Here is a 27,281-nt window from a genome sequence, read left to right as displayed (position 1 = left end):
TCAAGGGTGCGTTGTAATGTGTCCCTCATATGATTTAATCGCTTTCGTCACCCTTTTATAAAATTGTCAAACTATTAACTTGATTGATCTATCACGGCTAATAAGATAATACCTTGGACAATTGAATTATCATGCTAGGTACCTTAAATCAATCTAAATAAGATAATCACGATCGATTTAGTGTTATGTGTTGCATATTGCTAAAATCAATTCAGAATAGTTTAATAGTTTAACGCATGTCCCTTCAATTATTTATGCTGAGCTAGTAAGGATAACCTGCCTCTGGAGTATTATCGATGAGCACTCCTCTCGGTAGCTACAGTCCCCCGAACTCTCAATCTCTGCCCTGCGGGTGTACGTTGAGCGATCCCCACACCAGGGATCACAAGGGAACCTATGGCCGTCGTGGTCGAACATAATTGCACTCCCTTTATGTCACGATAACCGGGTTTTGTCAGTTTTTCTCATTGTCGTTAAAAACTGAATGGCGACTCCTATATTACTAGTCGATTGGGTGTAAACTCACAGGAAATCCAATTACACTTGATCTGACGACGTCACGCCCACGAGGGACGAGGTCATGCATTAGCCTCGTGCTTTTTCGACCCCCTCACACCCTAGCACTATAAATAGTGCAGATCCCTAGGTAGAAGGGTAATCAATTCATTCCCACCTACCTTAAAACTATCTTTGCTCTGCCTTCTCTCTTAAATTACTTTTCTCTCTAGCCTATACTTACTTAGGCATCGGAGGGAATATTCCTACGGGAATATTCTTGTTTTGCAGGTCTCCAGAGGTTCGTGCCAGCTTATACTTTATACCTCCGAGGCACGCGTGACACGTGATCACCGTAAAAGATCCCACAACACTCCTCATTCAACCTCTTATTGTCATGTTCCAAGAAATCATCTCTTCCCTTGATAACTTTTCAAGTTTATTACAAGCCTCTGCTTTTCTAAAATAAGGAGATTAGTGACGTCCTTTTGCCAATCAAGAATGTCTTCATCTACCCAATCAAATGCATTACATCCCATTTGCCTAGTTTCAAAGTTGTAGAATTTGCAACCTTTAAATTTCCTCCACGGATTCTCGTGTGTCCACGACGTTCTTTGAACAACGGGAAACCCACAAGCACAAATTTTCACTTTTTGTTGAGAGAATATCATTTTGAACAACACAAAAAAAACGAATTAGAAAATCCTCAGTTCGTGTTCTTGAACAATCGAAGAACCCTGATTTTTTGGATGCAAAATTAGAAAAATTAAGGAGGAATTTTAGAGGGAAAAACATCATACCTGATTCGTGTGGGTATTAATCACAATTCGTGACAGCAAATTGAAGTGGCGAAGTACTTTGCTCGAGCTTGAATCTTCCTCTGCTCCTTGCTATGGAGTCGGATAGAGGGGAGAGAAAGCAAAACGATATTTTCTTCTTTGGGTTTAAATGAAGTCAGTTGGGTTTTGTAGGGAATTGAAAAAAAAATATTACCTCTTTAAATTGCCACATGTCCAAGTCAACGCTAAAAACTTGGGTCAACTCCAATAATCCGGCCAAAGGTACCAATCAACAAAATATTTTATGTTTAAGATCCAAATGTCACTTTCCTTATAAAATGTCTCATTTCCCACATAAACACTCTTATAAAAGAGGTGCCTTCTAACAAAAATACCTTTTTTTTTTATTTAAACAAGGCAAATTACGTTTATTTATAATGTTTTCGCTTTTATCAAAATTCTGATATTGGGAAAATGGGAAAATTTTAATGTTCAAATGCAAAAGTGTGAGAGATAAAATGACTAAATGAATTTTAATTGGTTAAAATAGTCATCAGACACAAATTTTGATAGAATATTAAAGCATTTATGTGATAATATAAAAAAGAAATGTGAAAAACATTTTGGGATACTTAAAAAGGAAAACTTAAAGAACAAAAAGAAATGGAGGGAGTACTAAAGGTTACTATTCAGAATTTTGAAGTTATTATTTCATTCAAGTTGTGGTTAAAAGGGAGTTAACTTGCCGGGAAATTTAATGATGTCCTAAAAGGTGAAAAAAAAGGTGTAAATCCTAAAGGATAGAAAAAAAAAATATGAAGCCTCAAACATTATCTAACTCATATCTCTTTAAACCATCATTTATTTTCATCATTTTCCCTTCTCTTCTTTAATTACTAGTCTTATATGCACGCGATGCGTGCGAAATTATTAAAAATTAAAATTGTTTTGTTACAACTAATTATAACAAATATTAAGCACTAAAAAATCATCTGGTCCGGAGGCTCACGACCTTGGGCTCTAGGAAATCTTTCTTTTGGTATTTTGGCGATCTTTTTGTTTGGAGTGAGTGATTGTCTTTGTTGTCTATCTTTATCCCACCATTTTGACCTTCGATCTTGTATACCTTGATCTTCGTTTCTACCGTTAATATTTCTAATCACCATTATCAATTTTTCTCTATTTAAAAATATATCTTTTTACTAAATTAGTAGAACATAAATTGCAAAAGTATTACTTGTTTGGGGGAAAGATAAACCGTTTCTCTATTTTAATAAAAAAAAAAGAACATTTTTTATTTGGTGAACAAAAGCAAAATGAAACATCCTGATTCACCTAATACAGTCATTGGCATCTCAATGGCTCTACATCAAACACCTAATTCACCTAATTCAATCCTTGGCATCCGCATATTAATCTCACCTCTTTTGCTCCACCGAAACCCCAACTTCCTCTCCCTTCAGATTTAGCCATCAACAAACTCCCCTGCAATTCCCAAGCGCATTTCCAATTTCATGCCACGGAATTATCGAATTGATTTATTGAACTCGAAAGATGTGGAGTTCAATTGCTGATTTGAAAGAAAATCTAAATAAAATTTCTCTTGATGTCCACGATGATTACGACGAAGAAGATGAACTCTCGATCCATGGCTACGATTCTCTCTACTCTGATCGTAGGCGTTCACACAGTCTTGTTCATTCCAAATCGCCTTCAGATTCTCCTATTAGAATGGAAATGATTCTCAGTACGTTTCCTAGGTACCGGAGTTTTTTTCTTCTCTTCGAATTTTCAATTGTTGAGCTCAGTACTCAAATTCGCTGTAATTTGATGGAATTGTTAAATTTTATAGTCGACAACTTCAATCTCTGCTGAAATATTGCGATTGGAATTGTAAAATACTCACCATTATTGATTTGGAAACTTCTAATTTTTAATTCTGACCCTCCCGGAGGTTTAGCCTTTTATTACCTTTGATTTGAGGCATTTACTGCTCTTTACGGTTTTGTATGATTAATTTCCTGATTGAATGTGAATTGATTGTTGTTTTAATACCTTTATTGCTCCTTGATTTTAGGCATTTACTACTAATTTGGTCTTAAGATTTCCTTATTGAATGCGAATTGATTGACGTTTAAACAATTAATTAGCCAAAAATACTGGCACTCAAAAAGTTTGCCCGATTTGTTATTATTTTCAGTTTTTAAAATCTGTATTTAATCAACTTTTTAAAATAATAAATAATTAGATTTACAGTGAAATATAAGAGGGTATTTTAGTATATTTGTTTGGGGACACCAAAAGTGGTGTTACCGGAATACCCCTCCCCTGTTGGCTTATAGAATAGAGATATTTTCATATTTCTTTTTTTTTTACATTCTAATTTTAACTTCATTGTACTCCAAATATATCACAAATTTGTGGATCGCAATTGTACGAATAAAAATAAAATACTCTAATAAGACGGTAAAAAATTAACATTCTGAAACACAATGTAAAGTAAAACTCATACGAGTACATTGTACTAGTAACAAAAACTACCATTTCATAAAATAATATAATGATATTTAACTTTATTAAATAAATAAAAGAATGATAATGATACAAGTAATTAGCAAAGAAGAGCAATAAACCAAAAATAATAAGAAAAACATCAACAAAGTGGGCAAACAACCAAACCATTTTCATTACATTGCAAGCATTTAGACCATAATCCACCATTAATACTGCTTTGTTGTTGTTGTTGTTGTTGTTGTTGTTGTTGTTGATGATGAACCTGAAACACCTTCCTACTCCCATTGCAATTGTAACACAAGATAAATCTCAACCCACAACACACATTACAAGGTCTTTCACTAAAATTAATGGGTATATCTCTAAATAATGCCCTTAGTCTTCCTTGTTCATTCAATGTCAATACTTGATTTGCTTCTCCTATATACCTTCCCCTTATAAACAACCTTGGAGGTAAACATTTCTCCCCCATTATCCTCCATAATTCATCTCGAAACTCCGAATGAATTGATACGTCTCTCTCGTAATACACCAACCCGAAGCTTTCTAGGAGAAATCGAATACTCTGGCAATCCTCAAAAGTCTTCCTGATCCCTCTTACACTTGTTGTATACAATATAACTGAATCCTTACCTCCCGGGATACTTTTTTCTTCGTATTCGTCTAATGGCTTGCTTTCATTGTCCAATTCAAATTCATCTTCGGGTTGGAAATATGTGTACTTGTGATTTTTACTATTCGACTCCAATTCAGCTGATTTCTTGCTTCTTATGTATTCTTCTACAGCTTCTTCGAATGCAGTCAGAAGTTTAGGATCAAATAAACTCCCTGAATCCATATCCGGTCGCCTGAAATATGACACCTCCAATTCAGAATCGGAATCACTCTCTTTCTTCAATTCTTTACAACCACAACTTGATTTCTCTATTTCAGAATCACCCTCTTTCTTCAATTTTTTACAACCACAACTTGATTTCTCTATTTCAGAATTACCCTCTTTCTTCAATTCTTTGCTTGAAATCCCCAGTTTTGAAACACTCTGTTTTTCCAATTCTTCGTAACAACAACTCAATTTCTTCATTTCACACACCGACACTTTTGATACTGAACGAAAGATATTTTCTTTCTCATCAAAATCATTCCCAGTGCTCATCTTGTCAGTTTTAGATTCTTCTTCATTATCTTTCATGAGGGTTTCGACATCCATAACCTCGGGTTTTTCGACTTCTGCTCGTGATTTTGAGTCCAATTGAGGAGAACAGTGTGATTTGTTATGAGATTTGAATGGAAAGTTGTCTACAAAAGTTGATTTTAAATGGAAATTATCAACAAACCCATCAAAGCCACTCACCTGGAGTATTCGATCTGGGTTCAAATACCCAATTTGCTTCACTGTTTTGAGTTTCTTCATCAATTTTCCCTTCATTCCTTTCATCTCCTACCGTATGAATCAGCTGCTGAAAACGTGAAATTAACAAAATTTGTTTGAGAGAGAGAAAGGAGAAAGATTTGTATAATCGGCAGTTTAGGAGAGAGAAAGGGTGACCGTTGGGAGGTGATTGAACAAATAAATTGAAATGAATGTGGGCAGTCTTTTGTTGTTTTGTGCTCGGGGTTCACGACGGTTCTTTTCGTGTTCTTTTTATTTTGTTTTTTAACGGTCATATACGGAGTTGCTCAAAGTCTCAAACCTAATGAGTAATGACTAATGACTAATGAGTTCATGACTCCTACTTCTCGCTTGAGGTGTATCCGGCAAACCACGTGTTTCGAAACCGTCTTGAACTTAACTTGAAATCAAAATTGATCAGACATAAAACCCCTATTTAATTTGACTTAACTTGAACTCCACCCAACACAGGTTTGAATCGGCATGCATTTTAACTCACATCGGTTTGAGTGTACCTTGGCCCGACAAATATGGAGTATCTTATTTGACCCGACATGTTTCAAACCGACATTTGTTAACCCTATCTCATTTTTACCTAACTCAATTTTCACCTGTCCTATTATTGAACTAACATCCTTTTCCATGAACTCAATTACTCAAATTCATGTTTTATTTGTTTCTTAACATAGTCTTAAAATATTATACTCCCTCCGCCCCACATTACTCGATACATTTATCTTTACACAAAGTTTTAGGTGATAAGTAGTTGTTTGGTTATCAATTGTTATTTTATTGAAAAAGTAAATGTGATGGGAGTTAGTGGTGTATTTTTTTTAATTGAATGAGAGAGGGTGTGGGAACAAAACTTTTTCGAGTTGGAAGAGAGAGATAATATAATAATTGTGGGGTCTTTTCCAATTTAGAAGTGTAACAAGTAATGTAGGACGGGCGAAAAAGGAAAGTGTAACAAGTAATCTGGGACGGATGGAATAGTTCTTATTTATAATACCATTTAAATACGAAGTAGTCCCTTCATTTTCTAAGTTCTACTCACTTGCATTTTGTGTTGTCTCCGACGCACTACTTTGACCATTCAAATCTCTAAATACTACTCCCTCCGTATTTATTTAGGATATACACTTGTCTTTTCTTGCCGTATTTATTTAGGATATACTCTTGTCTTTTCCGTCCGTATTTATTTAAGAGATACACTTGCCATTTTTAGTAACTTATCAACCCCACCATCTAATTAAATAATCTATATAATATATCTTATGTCCCACCACCCTATTAAACAAATAATTTCATAACTAAACCCCACCCCCCCCCCTCCGGTATAAAAAAAATCCATGTTCCCATTCAACTTCATTTTCTCTCTCATCTCTCTTGTTTCTGGAAAGCTCTCTCATTTCTCTCTTTTGAAACTATTATTCCCGTGTTTACTCTTCTTCTCTCTTGGTTTCTTCACTACGCCTCTTCAAGAACAAAAATTGACCTCCTTTTTACTCTTTTTCTCTCGTGGTTTCTTCTCTACTCCTCTCCTCTCATCATATACGGAGTTGCTCAAAGTCTCAAACGTAATGAGTAATGACTAATGAGTTCATGACTCCTACTTCTCGCTTGAGGTGTATCCGGCAAACCACGTGTTCCGAAACCGACTTGAACTTAACTTGAAATCAAAATTGATCAGACATAAAACCCCTATTTAATTTGACTTAACTTGAACTCCACCCAACACAGGTTTGAATCAATGTGCATTTTAACTCACATCGGTTTGAGCGTACTTTGGCCCGACAAATATGGAGTATCTTATTTGACCCGACATGTGTTCAAACCGACATTTGTTAACCCTATCTCATTTTTAATTACCTAACCCAATTTTCACCTGGCCTATTATTGAACTAACATCCTTTTCCATGAACTCAACTACTCAAATTCATGTTTTATTTGTTTCTTAACATAGTCTTAAAATATTATACTCTCTCCGCCCCACATTACTCGATACATTTATCTTTACACAAAGTTTTAGGTGATAAGTAGTTGTTTGGTTATCAATTGTTATTTTATTGAAAAATTAGATGTGATGTGAGTTAGTGGGTATTTTTTTAATTGAATGAGAGAGGGTGTGGGGACAAAACTTTTTCGAGTTGGAAGAGAGAGAGATAATATAATAAAATAATTGTGGCGTCTTTCCCAATTTAGAAGTGTAACAAGTAATCTAGGACGGGCGAAAAATGAAAGTGTAACAAGTAATCTGGGACTGATGGAATAGTTCTTATTTATAATACCATTTAAATACGAAGTAGTCCCTTTGTTTTCTAAGTTCTACTCACTTGCATTTTGTGTTGTCTCTGACGCACTACTTTGACCATTCATATCTCTAAAGACTACTCCCTCCGTATTTATTTAGGATATACACTTGTCTTTTCCGCCCGTATTTATTTAGGATATACTCTTGTCTTTTCCGTCCGTATTTATTTAGGAGATACACTTGCCATTTTTAGTAACTTATCAACCCCACCATCTAATTAAATAATCTATCTAATATATCTTATGTCTCACCACCCAATTAAACAAATAATTTCATAACTAAAAACCCCACCCATCCCAGTCTCCCACCCCCCCCCCCCCCCCTCCAGTATAAAAAAAATGTACCCATGTTCCCATTCAACTTCATTTTCTCTCTTATCTCTCTTGTTTATGGAAAGCTCTCTCATTTCTCTCTTTTGAAACTATTGGTCCCGTGTTTACTCTTCTTCTCTCCTGGTTTCTTCACTACACCTCTTCAAGAACGAAAATTGACCTCCTTTTTACTCTTTTTCTCTCATGGTTTCTTCTCTACTCCTCTCCTCTCTTCAAATTAGAGTTAGCTTTTCTGTCGTGATTTGGGGGAAATTTTGGGAATTTCGGGGATTTTAGGGATTTCTTGAATTTGGGGATTTTGTGCATTAGGGTATTTTCAATTTGGAGAATTTCTTGATTTTGTGAATTTCTTCAATTTATGATTTTTTTTTTCTTTCTGATTTCGTTAATTTAGGGTTTTGGGGATTTCGTCAATTTATGGTTTTTGAGATTTTATTCTCGTATTCTAGGATTTAGGGTATGGTGATTTCGTCAATTTAGGGTTTAGGGTGGGAATTCGTTAAATTTAGGGTATAGGGATTTTTTTCCTGATTTCATCAATTTAGGGTATGGTGCTTTCGTCAATTTAGGGTTTGGGAAATTCGTCAATTTAGGGTTTGGGCAATTCGAATTCCAGGGTTTAAAATTTGGGGATTTGTTTAATTTAGGGTATACAATTTGGGGAATTTGTTAACTTAGGGTTTGGGCAATTCGATTACTAGGGTTTTCAATTTGGGGATTCACCTGAGTTCTTCATGTATCCATATTATCATCGAACTCCCTTAATTAGATACGGACGAGGAGTATTTGGCTAGGCTGAGGATGCATTTGCCTGTCATGGAGCCAATCGCTGATTGTCATGCTTTTATGATGAATTGGAAGAAAAAGCTTGAGGATGATCATAAAGATTGGAAGGAATTCTGATGAAAAAACTTGAGGCCTCTAACCAGAAAAAACGTGAGGCCTCTAACCTCAATTGGAAGAGCCAAAATGATTACGAAGATGATGAAGACAATGATGGGGATTGTGTGCCTAAAACGCCTGCCAATAAAGCTTCTGAAGAGGTTGCACCTGAGTCCTCCACGCATGAGTCGAGCTCAAGAAAGGCTCTTGAATTCATCTCTGATTTCGATGAAACCTAGGCACCAGATATGATTCTGATGAAACACAAGAATTCTAAGTTCGAGCACCAGTGAGTACCTCTTACTAACTGCTTGATGTTTTCTTAATGGTGTTGATGATTAGTTAATAATTTGTGTACTATTAATGTAATTGTTTGGAAATCCTCTGCGTAATTGTTGGATGAGTTATCTGTTTTTGTTTTTGTTGGACTGGTTATCTGTTTATGTGTTCTTGTTGGACTAGGTATATGTTTGTGTTCAAGTGTTTAACATGCACATCATATACTGCTGCAAGTGTTTATTTTGGGGCACTTAATTATACTTTCTTTTTTGGTGGATAAGTGCAAAAGGTACATATTAATTGGTTAACAGTAAAGAAAATTGATGTTCACAAATCACAATTGATCATAACCTATTTAACCATGTTCTGGCCCCAAGTTGAATAAGTCCCTGGCCCTAAGTTAAATAAGTCCTCAATGATGAAAATGGAGTTAAATAGAGATCGTACGCTCGACGGCCTAACATATTGATCCTTGAAATTAGATTTCTAACATTGATGATGTGGTATTTGCGTGAAATAAATTATTTTGAAAGAAAAGGCAACATGATGAAAATGAATTTGATATTGAGAGGTGAGTCCTCTATGATGTATGAGCCGTTTTTGATGTTCGTTGCCTTCATATTTTATTCAATTTATTCAAACCTTTTGCAACCAGCTTGTAGAAATTCTAATTGGCGAGTTGTATTGATTTGTTGTGATTGTTAGCATCGTGTTCATCAAATATTATTAATCACTCCCTGAGAGACAATTGACATGTGAAATTTAAACTCTTAATAACCTTCACTACAAAATATATTAATTCATGTACGTTTTGATTATATCATTTGTCCTGCTGACACACCCATCAAAATGTTTTACGTGTGTTAGGGTATTTCTAGTGAATTAGAATATTAGTACTTACAAAATGAGCATATGTAACATGTTGATATGTTCCTTTTTTGTTGCTTCAAAAGTTTTTCGTTGATCACCAACTCTGAATTTCCATTGCATGCAAACCATCTACTGTTTCTTGAACTAACTCAGAGGATGGGAATAAATATTGTGGGTAGTATGCCTTGCCGAGCTAAACTTTCCTTGGCAATATGTGCAAGCTGATAATCATTGCTACCCTTAGCCTTCATGATTTGAATCAGGACTAATTGAAGGTTCAAAAATATCCTATTCCCTTTAATTGGACAAAACAAATTAAATACATATTTTACACTTCCTAGAAAATGTTGATACATTGTAGGGGATTTATGGTCTTTTAAAGATTGAATTTCTCTAAAAATGCCAAAGTCTAATGCATTAAGATCAGGGATGTTCGATGGCTGGAAAACTAACCCGGTATCTTTGTTTTATTCTTTGATTGCTTCTAACCAATCTGCATCATTTGTTTGAATGTGTGATGTCGTGTTATCTTGTTGAATGAAAATGGGTCCTTCATGATCAGTTGGCCACTTCTCTTGAATGGTTGGTATAAGCTGTCTGATTAACATCCTTCTATATGCATCCTTGGTCACTGAATTAATTGCTTTCAACTCCGGGGCTCCTGCCGGTCTGTTCTTTCTTCTCCTCTTTGCTGATGCCCATTTAACAAATGGGAAAATTCCTAATTTTCCATCAAGTGCATTCCCTAGAAGCATTAAAGCGAGGTCTTGCAACTGCAACAAGGAACATGACCTTTGCAACGAATCTTTTGCTTTTGCAGTGTTGATAAAGTCTCTTTTCACCTCTAAGTAAGTAGTATTTCTGCTTTCCTTTTGTCATGTAAAACCACTTTTCATCTATATGAATAGTGTTGTGCATGTCTTCAAAGCATGGGTTGGCATCAATGTTATTAGCGTCAATTTCTTGCAAGCACCATTCCAACCTTGTTCTTTTGTTGTGATCTTTGAGTGATGGCTTGATTGAATTGTTGTGTGGTTTGATAACTTTTTCCCTTATTAGTCGTTGAACAATGAAAATAGAGCATTGCAAGGAAAATGCACTACAAGAAAACAGTCGTTTAGTGACGGAAATTTCAGTCGTTAAACACCAAAAATCGGTCGCTAAAGACCTTTAGCGACGGATTAGCGACTGATCTGATCCGTCACTAAACACCCAGTCGCAAATTTATAACCGTAACGAATTTGCGACTGGATAATTAGTAGTCCCTAAATAGCGATCGATGAATTCAGTGACATTATAACGACTAATTTGTGACGGACACTATTTTGTGACTGAACTTTCGAGTCATTGATTGGTAATTAACATTTTTTCCGTTACTAATTAGAGATCAACAATTCAGTAGCCAACTAGCAACGTGATCAATTGGTCACAATCTCACGATTGACATATTAGTACAACGTAATTGGCTTTTGGCAAAATGTGTGGCAAATTAGCAACTAGATAATTCTCAGTCGCAAATAGGAGTCATAAATTTTACCTAGGATAGCAACTAATCTACCCGACTCAAATCTTTACGAGATTTATTTTTCTTATAATCGACTTGTATTGTAAAGAATCAAATATTGATATAATCATATAATCACACAAGACTTGTGTTATATTTGTTTGGAAGCAATTTATATCCTTTAGCTAAAAACTCTATAAAAATAGAAATTCAATTACTAGCAATAGTTACATCATGATCATATCCTTTAAGAGACTACACTGATGAGTGCAAAGTACTAAAAACATTAGATTACATTAAGGCTTCATTTTGTAGGTAAAAAAATCTCAAAATGAAATAAATAAAATAATCATTTACAATCAAAGATACTAAGATAACAACAAAATCATGTCGTTCATATTGATGTAGCTTCTTCATTTCTCAACTATAACGACCTGCACGGAAACCCGCAAACACAAAACATAAAAACGTGTGATTTATATGGGAAAGTCACAATTGATTTTACAAACTAGACTAAAATGAAAAACTAATTTGAGAGTTATCATAAACTGAAACAAAAAAATTGAGTTGTCCGTATCATAATTGGAAAAAAGGGAAAGAAAGAGAACAAACCAAGTTGATGTTGATTTCACTATGTTATTATTCTGCATAATCATGTACTCTCTTAATACAAATTCACCAACTCCAAGACATTTCAAGTCGCCAAATTGCATCCATGCTCCACAAAGAAAGAGCATCTCATAATCAATCATACAACTACCTATCCAAATAATTTGCGTAACCAATGTGCAACAAATTTGAGAGAATGATAGTTAAATGAAATTTGAAGCAGTAAAAAGATTACTTGAGTGGAGGTAAGATACTAAGATCCGTGTGATCTTGAAAGAGCACAACCCTGTTACAATCAGCAAAACCCAAATCATGAATCCTCGCCATTGTCTCAAAACTTACCAGTCCAAAATTTCATTATCCTGTAATTGAGAGAACACATGCATCAAAACTAACCAATCAACAACGCGTTTCCAATCAAGATCAGTACCAAAAATGTAATTACGCAAAGTGTTGAGATTACGACATCTCTATATTTCTCCAAATGCTCAAGTTCCCCTTCCTCATCTTTCAAATCCCTAACAAGACAAACAATTAAAATCAAACCCTGATTTGAATCAAATCCGAATCGACCCAAACGAATGAGTACGAAAGACAAACTCAACTTAATTCATCAAAATACGGAAATCGTGCAAATGATTTGAGAATTAACAACTAACTTTTGTACCCAAAAAATTATGAAAATCAAAAACAAATTTTACAAAATTCAATTGAAAACCAACTAAAGATAAAAAAAAATTCTTAAATTTAAATTGAAAGCCATAAAGAAGGGAAATATGGTACAAATTAAGAGCAAACCTGGGAGCTATAGAGGATGTGGAGAAGAGGATGTACCACTACAATGATCCTCATTTGAAGAAATGGGAGAGGTGAGAGAACTAGATAGCGGCTGCTAAGAATGAAGAGACCAAACTTTTAGGTTAAAAAAGAACACATCTTTTCCTTTTCATATTAAAATTTTTAAACCAGTCTAATTAACCGCTTACCCAAATTTCTTTACCGCCCAAATTTTAACTAAACCGCCTTATACTCCGAATATTTTTAAGATTCATTTTACAGTATTTAAATGGGTACTCCATTTATATTAATATTGATTAATTAATTAAGAAATTTTCATAAATATTACTTCCTCCGTTCTTATTTACATGACACAATGAGGTTTTGGATACTATTCACACAAGCTCATTTGACTTCCTTTTGTGATTTATACTTAAGAAAAAACATAATCGTGTGGGTCTTATTAGATTCGTCTCAATAAATATCTTTTAAATATCAACTTTTTATAATTTTTTCTTATTCATAATTGAAGATATTAATGTTTGAAATCGTACATTGGCAAACGTGCCTAGATAATTGTGTCATTTAAAAAAAATAGAGGAATATATTATATAGGTATAACACAATTTAATCATTATAGGAAATTAGTTATTTATGAATTTAAATAGAAAGACATTTTTGCGTCCTTAAATATATATATCATTCCATGTTTAATAACAAAAAAGAAATGTTCAGTTTCGGGAATTGTCCCAATTTATGAGATGATCGAATACCAATAATATTTCCACATGTTCAGATAAAGTCCGATAATATAGGTGTAGAAAATCCCTTATCTTAATTCATTATTAAGGTTATGTTATGTTCACCTTATTTCCACTTATTTCAGGAAAAATAAGTTCAGATAAGTTTAATTAAATTCAGTAAAAATAAGTGTTGGTCAATTACAATTTATAACTAAAAAAAAATCATAAGTTTTAACAAGTTAAGTTAAATTAATTTAGATAAGATAAGTTCATGAAAAATAAGTGAAAATTGGGTGAATAGAACAAACCCAAATTTTTTAAAATTTTCAAACATTATGTGAGTTCTATGAGTATGTGTTACACTTTGTTTTTTACAGTGATAAATAATATCATTAATAATCACACATACGACACTACATCTACATAGATGAAATAGATATGTATACCACATATTTAGATAAAACACATAACAGCTACAATCAAAACAATTACTATTCCGCCTCTTAAAGCACAACACGTACTACACCGCTTATGTTTTGACCCGAGCAGTGATTTTCGATGTCTTCGCATCTTTCCAAGTAGATCTCTTCCCAATTTGTGCACGAATTGTTCTCGTTGGGTTAATGACAAACCCCGAAGCCATACAATCGAGATCACCTTCTCAAAATTGATACACTAAACATTAAATTCTCATCCATGCATGAGAATCAAGAACCTAGATTTTTTAGGTAGAAAATAAAATCAAGAATAATTTATTGAGAACAACCCTAAAAATTTGGAACAAACCACTGTAAATAAATGAAAAAAGCAAAATCTAAAGAGAAAACAAGAAGGGACAAAAAATGGTCTACTCCCTCCGTTCTTAAATATTAGTCCCCTTTTGACTTTTTAATCCGTTTCAACTCAATAGTTAAAGGTAAATATCTCAAAATACGTATTTTAAAAAATATAAAATTCTAATATTGTTAAACTACACACTGAGACGAACAAAACAATATCAGACATGAATATATTTTGAAATACGTATTGGAAGGAAATTAGAAGATTCTCTTCAATTATGAATAGTGTCAAGATTCCAAAAGGGACTAATATTCGAGAACGGATAGAGTAGTTTTTTCGAAAATCGAAATATTTTTGTAAACTTTCAACAATTGAAACATTTCTGTATTAAAATAGTGACCAACAATTGTTTTGTAACTATTTGGCGACCGAAATTTTGTGACTGAAAATTTGTTGGTAGTAAATTAGAGACCAAATAGTTTTCAGTAGATAATTAGCGACTAACCTTCAAGTAGTTGCTAATTTGTAACTGGTTTTTGTAAAATAATGACCAACAATTGTTTTGTAACTATTTGGCGACCGAAATTTTGTGGCTGAAATTTTTTTGGTAGTAAATTAGAGAGAAAATAGTTTTCAGTAGATAATTAGCGACTAACCTTCAAGTAGTTGCTAATTTGTAACCGGTTTTTGTAAAATAGTGACCAACAATTGTTTTGTAACTATTTGGCGACCGAAATTTTGTGACTGAAAATTTGTTGGTAGTAAATTAGAGACCAAATAGTTTTCAGTAGATAATTAGCAACTAACCTTCAAGTAGTTGCTAATTTGTAACCGGTTTTTGTAACTAAAGATGAGTTGGTTGTTAAATATTGACTGAAAATATATCAGTAATTAATTGGTGACTAACACTTGAGCAGTAGTAATTTAGCTACTGAGTTTCCTTCGGTTGCGAAAATCTGTCGCTAAAAGCCTTGTTTCTTGTAGTGATGCTACCGCTCTGATGTTGGTCTTTTTTGGCATAGGACTCTTTTAAGCCTATCAAGATCAGGGCTAAACTTTTTCCTTCCACGCTTATCTCTGTTGGACTTCACATTCAATCTCTTTCCCTGTTGCTTACTCTTCTTGGCCACTTTCCGAACCCATCGAATGGTATTTATGGTGCAGCAATACTTGTTGACTAACTCTTTGACGGCTCCTTTACGCGTATTACCATTTGGCTTCTGTTGGGTAAATAAATGCTCTGAAATTTTCCCTTTCTCTTCTTCACTCAGATCTTGTTTCGTAAAGGGACACATTATGCATGCCCAACTAAAAGCAAGTGTACCTCTTTACGAAGGGAGTATAAGTTAAAATTAGAAACTTTAATTATTAATTAAACATTATAGCCCGATTTTGCAGCGCATAAGTTCTAAAATCAAAATTTTAATACCTAGACCTAGAGAATTTAGAAATTGAGAGAAGATAAGAATCTGGACACCGCAAATCCCTAAAAATCTAAATATAAATGTGTATACCCAGAAAATTCAGAAATTGAGAGAATATAGGAATTGAAAGATGCTTATAGAGAACTCCGTATCAAAACAATATTTTATTATGCATTATTTTCTTATCTGTATCTTGAATTCATTGATGGTTACAATTGTGTTCAATTTATACATTTCTTTCCTCTCTTTTCTGATTAGTATCTCAGTCATGTTAAAGGATCTTCTCCTTTTAAAAATTAGTTTCCTTTGGTATGTATTCACTCTAAGTTGTCGTACGATGAAACATTGAATCGCCTTACACCTTACAAATGGAATGAAAATTAACTTATGTATTTAATTCAGTTACTTTTAAAAATAAAACATTGAATTGTCTTACGCCTTACAAAGGGAATGCATTATGAACTAATGTGTTCACTTCGGGTACTTTCACGGGGCTAGCTAGATCACTATATGGATGTTTTTTTTTAGTTTATGGAGCTCTCAATTTGTGGGTTTGCTGCATAATTCCACAAAAGCCAAATTCAACGTGGTTGGTACTGAGATGTGATTGATTGTTAGTAGAGGAGGAGAAGATGAAAAATAGGTAGATTTTTCGCCTTTCGAGCTTGTGAATATGGTGTAATTGGTGCATGTAGTAGTATTTCTTGCAGAAATCTCTGAGGATACGTTGATATGTAGAGCATAATTTTGAATTTTGAGAGTTGGGTGCATGGGTATCCTGTTATTCTTCCTGTTTTGTTGTTGATTTAAGTATATTCCAATTTTAAGTTCATTAGCAGGTTACTCTCGGTTCTTGATATTTGAGTATCATTACAAAATAAATATAACTGATATTCAAAGTATTATTTGTAGTTTGATTGTTTGTATGACACAATATGATAGTGTTTTGCTAGAATATAGAAGTATGTTGTATGTTAGAAGTGTATTTCATATCAACTTTATCAAGTGGGATCTTGTCATATTGCATGACTATACACATGTCTATATGAGGTCGTATACATAAACTTACTACTTTTTAGCAGTTCATTCTGCAATTTGTGTCTGGTTATGCTTGTTGTTCCTATCTGTTTCGTAGTAATCCTCTTAGGTTATCATCTTATTATCCTCTCCTTGAGTATCCTGTTAGCAGTCATTGTCCTCTTGTCATGATGTATCTTATGTAGTAGTTTGTGTTCTTGTTATGTTATTCGGTGTTAAAGAATATACAATTAGTGGACATAGTGCAATTTCTGAGAGAAGATGTAGCACACATGACAGTAAATCTGTTTGAAGGAGCTACTGATGGTAGTAACCAAAAATGTAAACTTTCAACGGATCCTTTTGCAACACATTATAATTCAATTGTGTTCTTATATCACATATGATTGTGGACGAGATGGATATATTTACTATTGTGTTTCTGAGATATGAAAACCAAAAAATCTTTTACCCAAAAGTGTGCTAACAATCAAGCCTATCCATAACTACTACAGAAGTCTAGATATGGGAGACACTATTGATTTTTGCGTTCACATCTCAACTTCAGTAGAAAATTTTTCTTTGATGAAGGAAAGAACAACAAGGTAAGCTGAAATGTGTTTGTTATACTTGTTGACTATTTAACATTCTTCTGATTGGCATAGCATAAATATCTTTCATTAGTTCATAAACTAAAGCTCCTTACCCCTCCCTTAAAAAAGAAAAAAGTTTCAAACTTGTGTGGTGGTTCTCATTGTATATGCGCATTGGATAGAACATCATTTAGCTTGTAGAGTATCATTGTTCTTAATCTTTACAAAATTATGCAATATGAATATGTTACTCAAGCACATTTTTTAACAAAGTTTCTCGGTAGAAAATGGTTAACGGCTATGTAGTCATCTATAAGAGTATGTTATTTTCAAGAAATGTATTGGATGTTTATAGCTGAGTCCTACCTACGGATTTGATCACTTCACCTGATTTTAATGAACTGATCTCAATTATTTTCTCATGCAGGGTTAACACATCTCCAAATGAGGTGAATTTAGTGGTTGCAGCTTTTTTAGTTCCTGGTTTGATTTGCTAGTTTCAGGTATATTGACAAGAAGTTGGACAAGTTGGATCACTGGTACCCGGCTCCGATGATAGTGACGATGGATGTGGATGACTTAACTGGATAATGTTTACGCTATGGGTATCACATAGGATGAATCATCAGGACATGGGGGAGAGATGGGTGAGGAAATCCTTTCTTGTTGAGGAGATGATCTCAAAATCAAGTACCGTATGTTACCCACAGATGTTAATGTGAGAAATTTACCGGCTTTGGTTTCTAATAGGCTAATTGGACTGCTACTGGAAGATGATCAAGCTAGCTTGTGGAACATGTCCGAGAGAGAAACTCTTTCAATTTGTTTAAAATGGTTATGGTTATGGTTAATGATAGATGTATCTAAGTACATTTCCTATTTCATAAGCCTTTTCTCACGCGACTATAAACAAATAACAAACAAAATAACCGATCATAATTTTTATTTTATTTTTTGCCAATACTCCACTGTTCAACTATTTCCATATACTAATTACGCTTGAGATTTACATTTTGATTTGGAAATTATTTTTCTATACCTTGGCGTACCGTGCGCGCTAGCGCACGGGACAACAACTAGTAATATAAAAAGTATGAAACAAGTCCATTGTTTGCCCCTACGTGCAAAAATAAGCCCAAAACCCCAAAGTTGGGCCTCGGAGTAAAACGAAGCAAAATACACAATTTGATGCAACGTGGGCTAGGCAAGCGCCCTGCCCAACGATGCGTTGTTCATCGGTCTCATCGCATGAGACGTAGGCCACAAAGCCCACGCCCCGCGCAGGCACACAAGGCACGTTGGCGCGCCCCTGTGCACGAGCATCGCTCGTCGCTGTCATCGCTGCTTCGTGTGATTGGCCAGCGCGCGCTGGCACGCCAGCTCCCTCTCTGGTGATGTGTCACTTCGCCTTGCGTGCTGCATGCACGAGGCTCGCCCGTAGGCTTCGCCCAACCCCTTGCACACAGCAGGCGGCAAGCCAAGCCCATGCGCGTGCCAGTGCTGGCTTGTTGCCTTGCCCCTCTTCTCGTTGCCTTGCGTGTGCTCACAGCGAGGCACGTATTCTGTTGACGTATCATTTGTGCGATCCTAGGAGTTTATCCAAGAGTAAGATGTGGATTTAATTGGAGATTAATTTCAGCATTCAACTAGGAATTCAGATACTTGATTTCACTGAATATAATTAACTCTATAAAACCACATTTATTAGACTTCATATAAATACATTAAATGTATATTTGGAGCAAAGACATATTTTCCTGAATCTCCAAAAAAAGAGGATCATATCTATACCATACATTTTACTGTTTCTAGCTCTTTGAGTGGACATATACAAGTTAATTTATCTTGGATATTTTCTGAGTTGAATGTCTTGTCTAGATATCTTCTCCATCAAATGTATTTCAACGTAAGATAATATGACAAGATTTTAACGAGTGTGTTTATTTTGTGATCTAATCTTTGTTTTCGGCAATGGTCATATACCTTTTAAAATGAAAAACCACCAAGGTATCAGACATGTGATCTGCATAGTTTCTCACAATTATTTGTTGGAAAAATTGATAAAGGCAGTCCCAACTATGGACGTTCAACTTTAAAAGGTCCCAAGTACAGATTATTACTGGCCGATCCCAACTAAGGGGGTGTTTATTTTCCGTGGGCCTTTTTACTAGTGGCCGGTTGTGTAAGTCAAAGCTTTTCCAATTTATTTATTTTTACCCAAAATGTTGGATGTTTTTTTTACAATTAATAGTTCAATATAAATTCCCAAATTGAAGAACCAAATTTCTGAAAATAAAGAACAAAACCAAGGAAAATTAAAGAAGAGAATCTTAAAATTTGTGATTTAATCCCTAAAATTGAAAACATAAACTACAATCTCAAATTCCTAATTGCTCTAATTTAATCATATGTGTTCCGGTATTGGAATCGGGTGGTGTGGTCGGATCTTCGTATCTTGAATGTGGAGGTGATTTCCTGCAAAGTGAACCCCGAACCCGAGGGAGGTTCCCCAAACCGGAGCCTCCGATGCCCAACATTAGTAATATATCATAAAGAGATGGAGTACAGAGAGGAGGGAGTAGAGAGTGTAGAGAAGTCCCTTTACCTTCTGTAGACACCTACTTTTGTCCCCATTCCCGAAAGGGAAAGGTTCGATGATGAAAGCGTAAATCTCCACTTGACAACGCATCTCCTATAAAATAAACGAATCTCAATTCCCCTTTTCATTTCACCCGAAACCTGCTATTTATGGAAACTTGCTAAAAATAGTAACTGCCGTAAAGGGTAGCTTTTAAAAGTGGCAAGTCATAAAAGATAGAAACCTGTCAGAATTAGGTGTTGCACTCCAACATAAATCCTAAATGAGATAGAAAACTGCGAGAATCCTATCCCTAATATGATTCGGAAATAAGAGTTACGTATTAATTAAAATCCTAACGAGCCTAGAGTTCGTAACGGGCCCAGACGCATTCCGTCATGAAATTGATACGCACTAAAAGGCTCGATTAAGTCTCAAACACTACGGATTTCAGGAATCCGAATCTGACTAAGAAAATAGCCCAGACCCTATTTTCAACGCCTGGCTCTGGGCGCCGAAATCTCGGCGCCCAGGCCTGGGCGCTGAAAATACCTGGGTACGTGTTTTTTTCCTAATTCTTTGTGGATTAGAACTCTGCAATTCTATCTTTCCACGAACTCTTCCCTATAAATACAGCCCCAAATTCGACGTGAAAAAATAACACACAATTCATATTCTGAGTATTGACTCCAACCCTTAGCCTAAGCCTCACGCTGCGAAACTGTTCACGCGTTCTGTCGCAATCGATCCATAAATCGAACAGAACGTATTCTGTCCCATAATTGATATTCGTTAAATAAAAAGGAGAAATAGCAAAGTCAAACTGGTTAGTTTTCTGAGAACCGTGACGCACCTCTCAAGGGTGCGTCGTAATGTGTCCCTTTTCGATGATTTAATTGCTTTCCTCGCCCTTTTTATGAACTGTTAAACTAACTAAATCTGATTGTTCTATCACACCTAATAAAGATAATATGTTGGGAAATTGGATTATCATGCTAGGTCCCTTAATACTATTTAAATCAGATAATCACGATCGGTCTAGTATTATATGTTGCATATTGCTAAAATCAACTCATATTAGTTTAATAGTTAACGCATGTCCCTTCAATTATTTATGCTGAGCTAGTAAGGATATCCTGCCTCTGGAGTTATCGACGATCAAAGTACTCCTCTCGGTAGTTACAGTCCCCCGAACCCTCAATCTCTACCTTGCGGGTGTATGTTGAGAGATCCCCACACCAGGGATCACAAGGGAACCTACGGCCGTCGTGGTCAAACATAATTGCACTCCCTTTATGTCACGATAATCGGGTTTTGTCAGTTTTTCTCATTGTCGTTAAAAACTGAATGGCGACTCCTATATTACTAGTCAATTGGGTGTAAACTCACAGGAAATCCAATTACACTTGATTGAATAAAAAGAATCGTCACACCCACGAGGGACGAGGTCACGCATTAGCCTCGTGCTTTTTCGACCCCCTCACAGTGGCGACTCCACTGGGGATAGTGAAGGAAATACTCGTGCTTGTAGGTAATCAAAATAGCCGAAGGGTGAAACGATCCTACCCCGCGTTTATTTCCCCATCAAGTTGGGACGACCTGAAAATCAGCATATTAATGTGAACGGGAAGAACCGCATAACGAATCTCGGCTCCCTCGGGAGTTGGGACTAAGGATACCTTTTTTCGCCAATAGGGGGGTGCATCCGCCGCGTATGTTTCCCACTCGGTACTTGTGCAGGTAGTACACCTATCCTGAACCCAATCTCTCGCTCATTAGGTCCCTCTCGCCTGCATGCCCCCTTGGCTTGCACTTGCGGGTTGGCCTCTTGAGCGAAATTCGTCTGTTGAAGACACTACCTCGACCGGGGCATGTGTTGGATCTACGATAGAAGCGGTACCAAGCCAGGCGCAAATAACTACCCATAGAAGCCTATCATAAACTACATGACATGTTATTATCGCCTCATGATGAATGTTAGTTATGTGTAGCGAAATATGTGATTGTGTGTGACAAACTATCCTAGAAAACCAACGACCTTAAAAATTGCCCAAACATTCATAGACTAATTTGCCAAAGAGTTATACCGAAATACGCGTTCCGCAAACCCGAACGATCGCCACAAAAATAAGCGACGCTCGAGATGGCCCATAACGAATCCCACAAACGCTGCACAACGCGTAAAGGACGTTATTAGGCAAGCACGCAAATCGAAGTCGCATAAACAGAAGACAGAAAACGAGAACCAGCCAGGGACGCATTTTCAACGCCCCTGGCTGGGCGCCATAATTTCTCACGCCCCTCGCTGGGCGCTGAAGTTGCTGCTTGGCCTTCTGGTCAGGCGCAACAACCTCGGTGCCCGCGCAAAAGGAAAATACGTAGCACAAAAAAATGTTCGTAAAAAGAATTACTACGAGGGCGTAAGAAAAGCACTCGATTTCAAAAGCGACTCGTAAAAAAATTAATAACTCTTTGTGTCGTTGTTAGGCCTCCTACGACGACAATGCTCGGCACCAAAACCGAACATGCTAATAACTATGAATGTCACATGGGCGAGTGTTTCGAAAATCCAAAGAATGACCAAAAGAAAAAAAAAAAACTAAAAAAGTGTACCAACAAAAGAAAGAGTGAAAAACCAATTTAGAGAGTCGAAGTATAGACTAAGTAATGCTTGAAACTTTGGGAACCTAAACTTTAGCTTATCTTATGCCTAGGACTGGTCCTGCCACTTGGTACAGATCAGGGAATCAACGGTTAGTGCGTCTCGAAGATACATCACCAACATCAGGTTTAGTGACTCCAAGCTCCGTCCGTCATCCCTCATTTCAAGGATCTCTGCTTCCCCAACCTCGATTCGCACCTTCAAACATGTCCATCGAAGATTTGCAAGAGCAGATGGCTCAAATGACCCGACTCATGGGCCAACTGAAAATGGAAAATGAAGCTTTAGCGGCTGCGCAAGCCAAAAATGACCTCGATAACGAGAAGAGGATTGAAAAAATGGTCCTACAGCAAACCATGGGGAGCAAATACTTCTCCCTCGATCCTGAACCTTTTCCTGGCAAACTACCAGAAAAGTTCAGTTCATCTGACTTACCAAAGTTCAAGGCCACGGACAACCCCCGTGATCATCTACTGAGCTTTGTGAATGCCATGAACTTGAAAGGCGTGGACAAGTCCATGTATTTACCTGTCTTTCCTTTGTCCTTGGAACCTGTGCCGCTCAAATGGTACTATCACCAGGACCCTAAGCTCTTCCCCACTTGGGAAGACTTTGTCAATGTCTTCATCAAGCAATACTCGTCGAACATGGATTTCCAAGTCACCATGCGCGAGCTGGAAGTTCTCTTCCAAAAGAAAAATGAGGGTTTCACGACCTACTTTGCTAGATGGAGGGACCAGGCGGCCCAGCTAATCAATAGGCCTCCCGAAACAGAATTGGTCCAAAAATTCATTGACAACCTGGACCCGGCTTACAGACAACACCTTAGGTACCTGGGACTTGACACTTTCAAAAGAGTTTATGATGTAGGAATAAAGATCGAGGACGACCTCGCCAAAACCATACAAAGCAAACCCACATATAAAACAACACCTATAATCGGGGTAACACATCCCAAGCCCAAGAATTCCATGTTGTAGAAGAGACTCCCGGCCGAAGAAGCCCTGGAAGATGGGTCCGAGACCGAAAGTTTGCCCCACTCGGGTCGACTTTGGTACAAGCCTTTGAAAGACTAACCAATCAAGGAAAGTTGAGACCTATAGGCCCCACCCGTGACCCTCCTGTCAAAAGCAAATATTGGGTCGAAGGTACTTACTGCAAATTCCATCAAGGAAATGGGCATGACACTGAAAACTGCTGCAATCTAAAACATACGATCCAGGACATGATAGAGGATGAAGTGATACCTCTCCTTAACGTTGGCAAACCCAACAACAACAAGAGCCCACTCGGCTCTTGTCACATCTCTCTCGACCAACCAGAGAATTTCGACCCCACGGTGTACATCACGCCTCAAGGTGCACCACTCGATGTGGTCCCTATGGATCGAATCGAGAGAGAAGTGTGCGGTGTGTGGAATGATGATGCTGAAGATATTTACCTATCTCAAGTATCGGGCCAGGACCTCTTCACCGAAACTTGGCCCGGGTATGCTCTCATTGACACCACCCCTCAGGAGCCCGAGGTTGACAACCTCACCCGATCCGGAAGAATATACCAACCAGATATTCACCCACCTCCTATGGACGACATCCCGGTTAGGCAAACTCCTGAGAATGGACGGCACGCCACCGTCGCAGAAGTCATTGAAAATCCTCTCCTGAAACAACTAAAAAGAACCAAGGCCGAGATTACCATCTGGGATCTCATGTGTACTTCAAAGGAACATCGCGAAAAGCTTATTCGCTCACTCGACCTCATCTCAGTACCTACAGATATCACACCTGACTCATTGGTTAGCCATGTCACGAGAGATGTCGGAGAAAAAGCCATAGTTTTCACTGACAAAGACTTGCCCAAAGAGCGGGGTGCTCACAATAAATCCCTTTACCTAGTGGTTGGATGCAAAGGACAAAATATCCCCCTAGCGCTCGTAGATAATGGTTCGGCGGTTAATGTCTGCCCATTGCGAACCGCCCATTTCTTGGGGCTAGGAAACGATGACTTCCAAACCTCCACGCAAGGGGTACGAGCTTATGATAACTCCCGAAGGCCTGTATTGGGAAAAATCAACCTTACCATACAAACCGGTCCTGTGGCACGCACCACGGAGTTTCAAATAATCCACATCAAGCCCACTTTCAACCTCCTCTTGGGGCGACCTTGGATCCATGACTTAGGAGGTGTGGCTTCTACCTTGCACCAAATGGTTAAACTTAACCATAACGGGGTAATACTAGAAAACCGCGCCCCTCCTCTCGACGTCAGTTGCACTATGGTTGGAACGGCCGAAACTGCAGACGACCTTTACGGGTTTCAAATGGAAGAAACAATCCAGTTCATCGAAGATTATGATCCAGCATTCCTAGACCCGCATGCATCCCGAGTAATCCCTAGAATGCTGTTAGCTCAAGGTTACTTCCCAGGAACCCCATTGGGCATAAGGAAGAAGGAATACACATTCCATCCTTTTCCCAACAAATCTACTCCCTTTGGCTTAGGCTATGAACCAACGGAGGAAGATATTGCTGACCGCCTGTCTAGGCTACGCCTTAACAAAGCCAAACAAACTACCCTCCTTCCCCCGTATCAAAGGACCCTTAACGGGATGTTCGTTCGGGAAGGAGAAGAACACCCATGCTGTGATTTCCCTGAACCCTTCGTTCAGGATGGCTTGCTAAAACCCGGATTTGAAATTTTCCATGACTGCCACACCTTGGATGAGGCACCCCACCTTACCAAGACTAAAACAGCTGAAATATTGGACAACCAGGCTCTATGGACATTGTTTAACGAATCGAGGCCTATGGAGAACGAGACTGTGATGACTACCCTAGCTTTACAAGATGAAGGTTTCGATCCAACCCGGTTAATCTCTCCTGCATCAACACTAGAAGAGGTCGAGAACGGATGGGTGAAGACATATCAGTGGGTCAATGCAAAAGGAATGGAATTCAAGATGAGTACTGGTGAAGGACCGAAGTTTTATGAGACTAAACCCCAGGCTTGAGCCACATAGAGCACCATTAGTAAAAAGCGCCTAGTAGTTCTTTAGATTGATAGAAAAAATAATAGAGACTTTAGATGGTCCTAAAGCCCCTTAGAATATAGGTCAGTTTTATTTCAGTGTGTTTTCCTTACTTTCCGAATCAATAAAGGCGTAATATTTCTCCTAAATTTTTTTTCTAACACTAAATAAACACCAAATGTACTTGCAAAAATAAAGAGGCGGCCCACTCTAGGCCCAACAAACAAAGCCCACTCGGTTTTGAAATAGTGCCATGGGAACCAATTCCCGAAACCCACAAAATAAACCACACTATCCCATTCATATCCCCAAAACCTAAAAAGCCAACCAGTGTCATCATAAGAGTCAATCCATGCAATCCAAAATCAAAGGAATTTCAAATCCAAAAACAATGCAAATGTTACCAAAAAAACAGATTCATAAAACATAATTCCATCATACCCTTCACTAATAACACGCACTTCAACCCACCTCAAAAGCCTACACGAAGATCTTTATAACTTCCGCACCCTAACCCCACTTTCAAAACTGTTTCGAGTCACGAATAAAAAAAATTAATCCGGACAAAAACGCATTTCACGCTAACAGTCAAAAAAGTCTCCAAAATAACCTCAAAATTGACTTTAAATACGAGCAAAATATCAAGGCACAAAAGAAGAAATAAATGCAAGAACATGTGAAGCAAAGCGTCCAAAATTGACCGCCCAAGTCATTTTCAGCGCCCAGGGCTGGGTGCCGAAATTTCTGACGCCCCAGCCTGGGCGTTGAAACTCTCTGCCTGCCAAAAAATTTCTTTTCAAAAGTGCTCGTCATTTTGTCCGCACACAACAGAAAAATAACGAATACTTGGGGGGTACAATACGTATCCAAATAGGCTTACCAAAAATATAGCCATAGAAAACATAGTCGAATTTCATTTTTTACGCGACTTACAGCAAAAAAAACGGCAGACGAAAAAATAATGATAATACTTCACTCATTTGACCGGTTAAGTAATATGCTACCACCTCAGGGCATATCTATTAAAATCTGGCATCCTAGAACTTATCTAGCTAGAACTACGCGCGACCTGATTCTGATAAGATACGTAGGCAATCCTTACCAAGGATTCGGTCTAATAAAAAAAAAAAAAAAATTCTTTGTGCAAAAAGTGTTAGACATATAAAAACATAAAAAAGAGGAGAAACAAAATAAATGAAAATAAAAAATAAAAATACGCCTTTATTAAAAAATAATAAGAAGGAAAACAAAAGTGCTAAGAATAAAAACAAACACGACTGAAATAAATAGAGGGCACCTACACCCTAGCAAGAACTACACTACTCTAGTTCTTCCGGATCATCAAATAAAGTCTTGTAGAGGGTAATGTTTGCAGGATCCACCCCCACAGTCTTCTGCGCTGCCCCAATATCAATCTCCATAAGAACCGGCTCCTGGACACTAAGATGCCAAGGCTTCAGAAACATTCTCAGTTATAGCCCGCTCAGCCTCAAGGGCACAGACAATGGTGGGAGAAGGATTATTATCATCAACTAGACTAGCCACTGTTTCTACAGGCGGCTGAGCCTTCCTAACCCATACATTGTTCCGGCGACGATCTCCGCGAGAGCTTGCATTTCTTTTAACAACAGCAGGCCCCTTCATGTTAGGCACCTTTTTAGGCCTGAAACTGGAACGGGGAGGAACTTCCTTTCGCTTTCGATCAGGACGAGCT

General features: G+C 37.1%; 1 protein-coding gene across 1 annotated transcript; it reads right to left on the bottom strand.

Moving 5' to 3' along the window:
- Positions 1-3,827: 3,827 nt before the first annotated feature.
- LOC110798982 (uncharacterized) lies at positions 3,828-5,389 on the bottom strand. Its single transcript, XM_022004182.2, has one exon. It carries the CDS (start codon positions 5,221-5,223, stop codon positions 3,928-3,930), a length of 1,296 nt encoding a protein of 431 aa, XP_021859874.1. The 5' UTR covers positions 5,224-5,389; the 3' UTR covers positions 3,828-3,927.
- Positions 5,390-27,281: the final 21,892 nt, after the last annotated feature.

This window comes from Spinacia oleracea, chromosome 4 (genome assembly GCF_020520425.1).
Source record: "Spinacia oleracea cultivar Varoflay chromosome 4, BTI_SOV_V1, whole genome shotgun sequence".
Classification (NCBI taxonomy): Eukaryota; Viridiplantae; Streptophyta; class Magnoliopsida; order Caryophyllales; family Amaranthaceae; genus Spinacia; species Spinacia oleracea.
Note: the sequence above shows the minus strand (reverse complement) of the source record. Positions and strands in the feature narration are given on the sequence as shown.

Excerpts from the sequence above, each read along its gene's own strand:
- LOC110798982 (XM_022004182.2), bottom strand. The coding sequence starts at position 5,223 with ATGAAAGGAATGAAGGGAAAATTGATGAAGAAACTCAAAACAGTGAAG.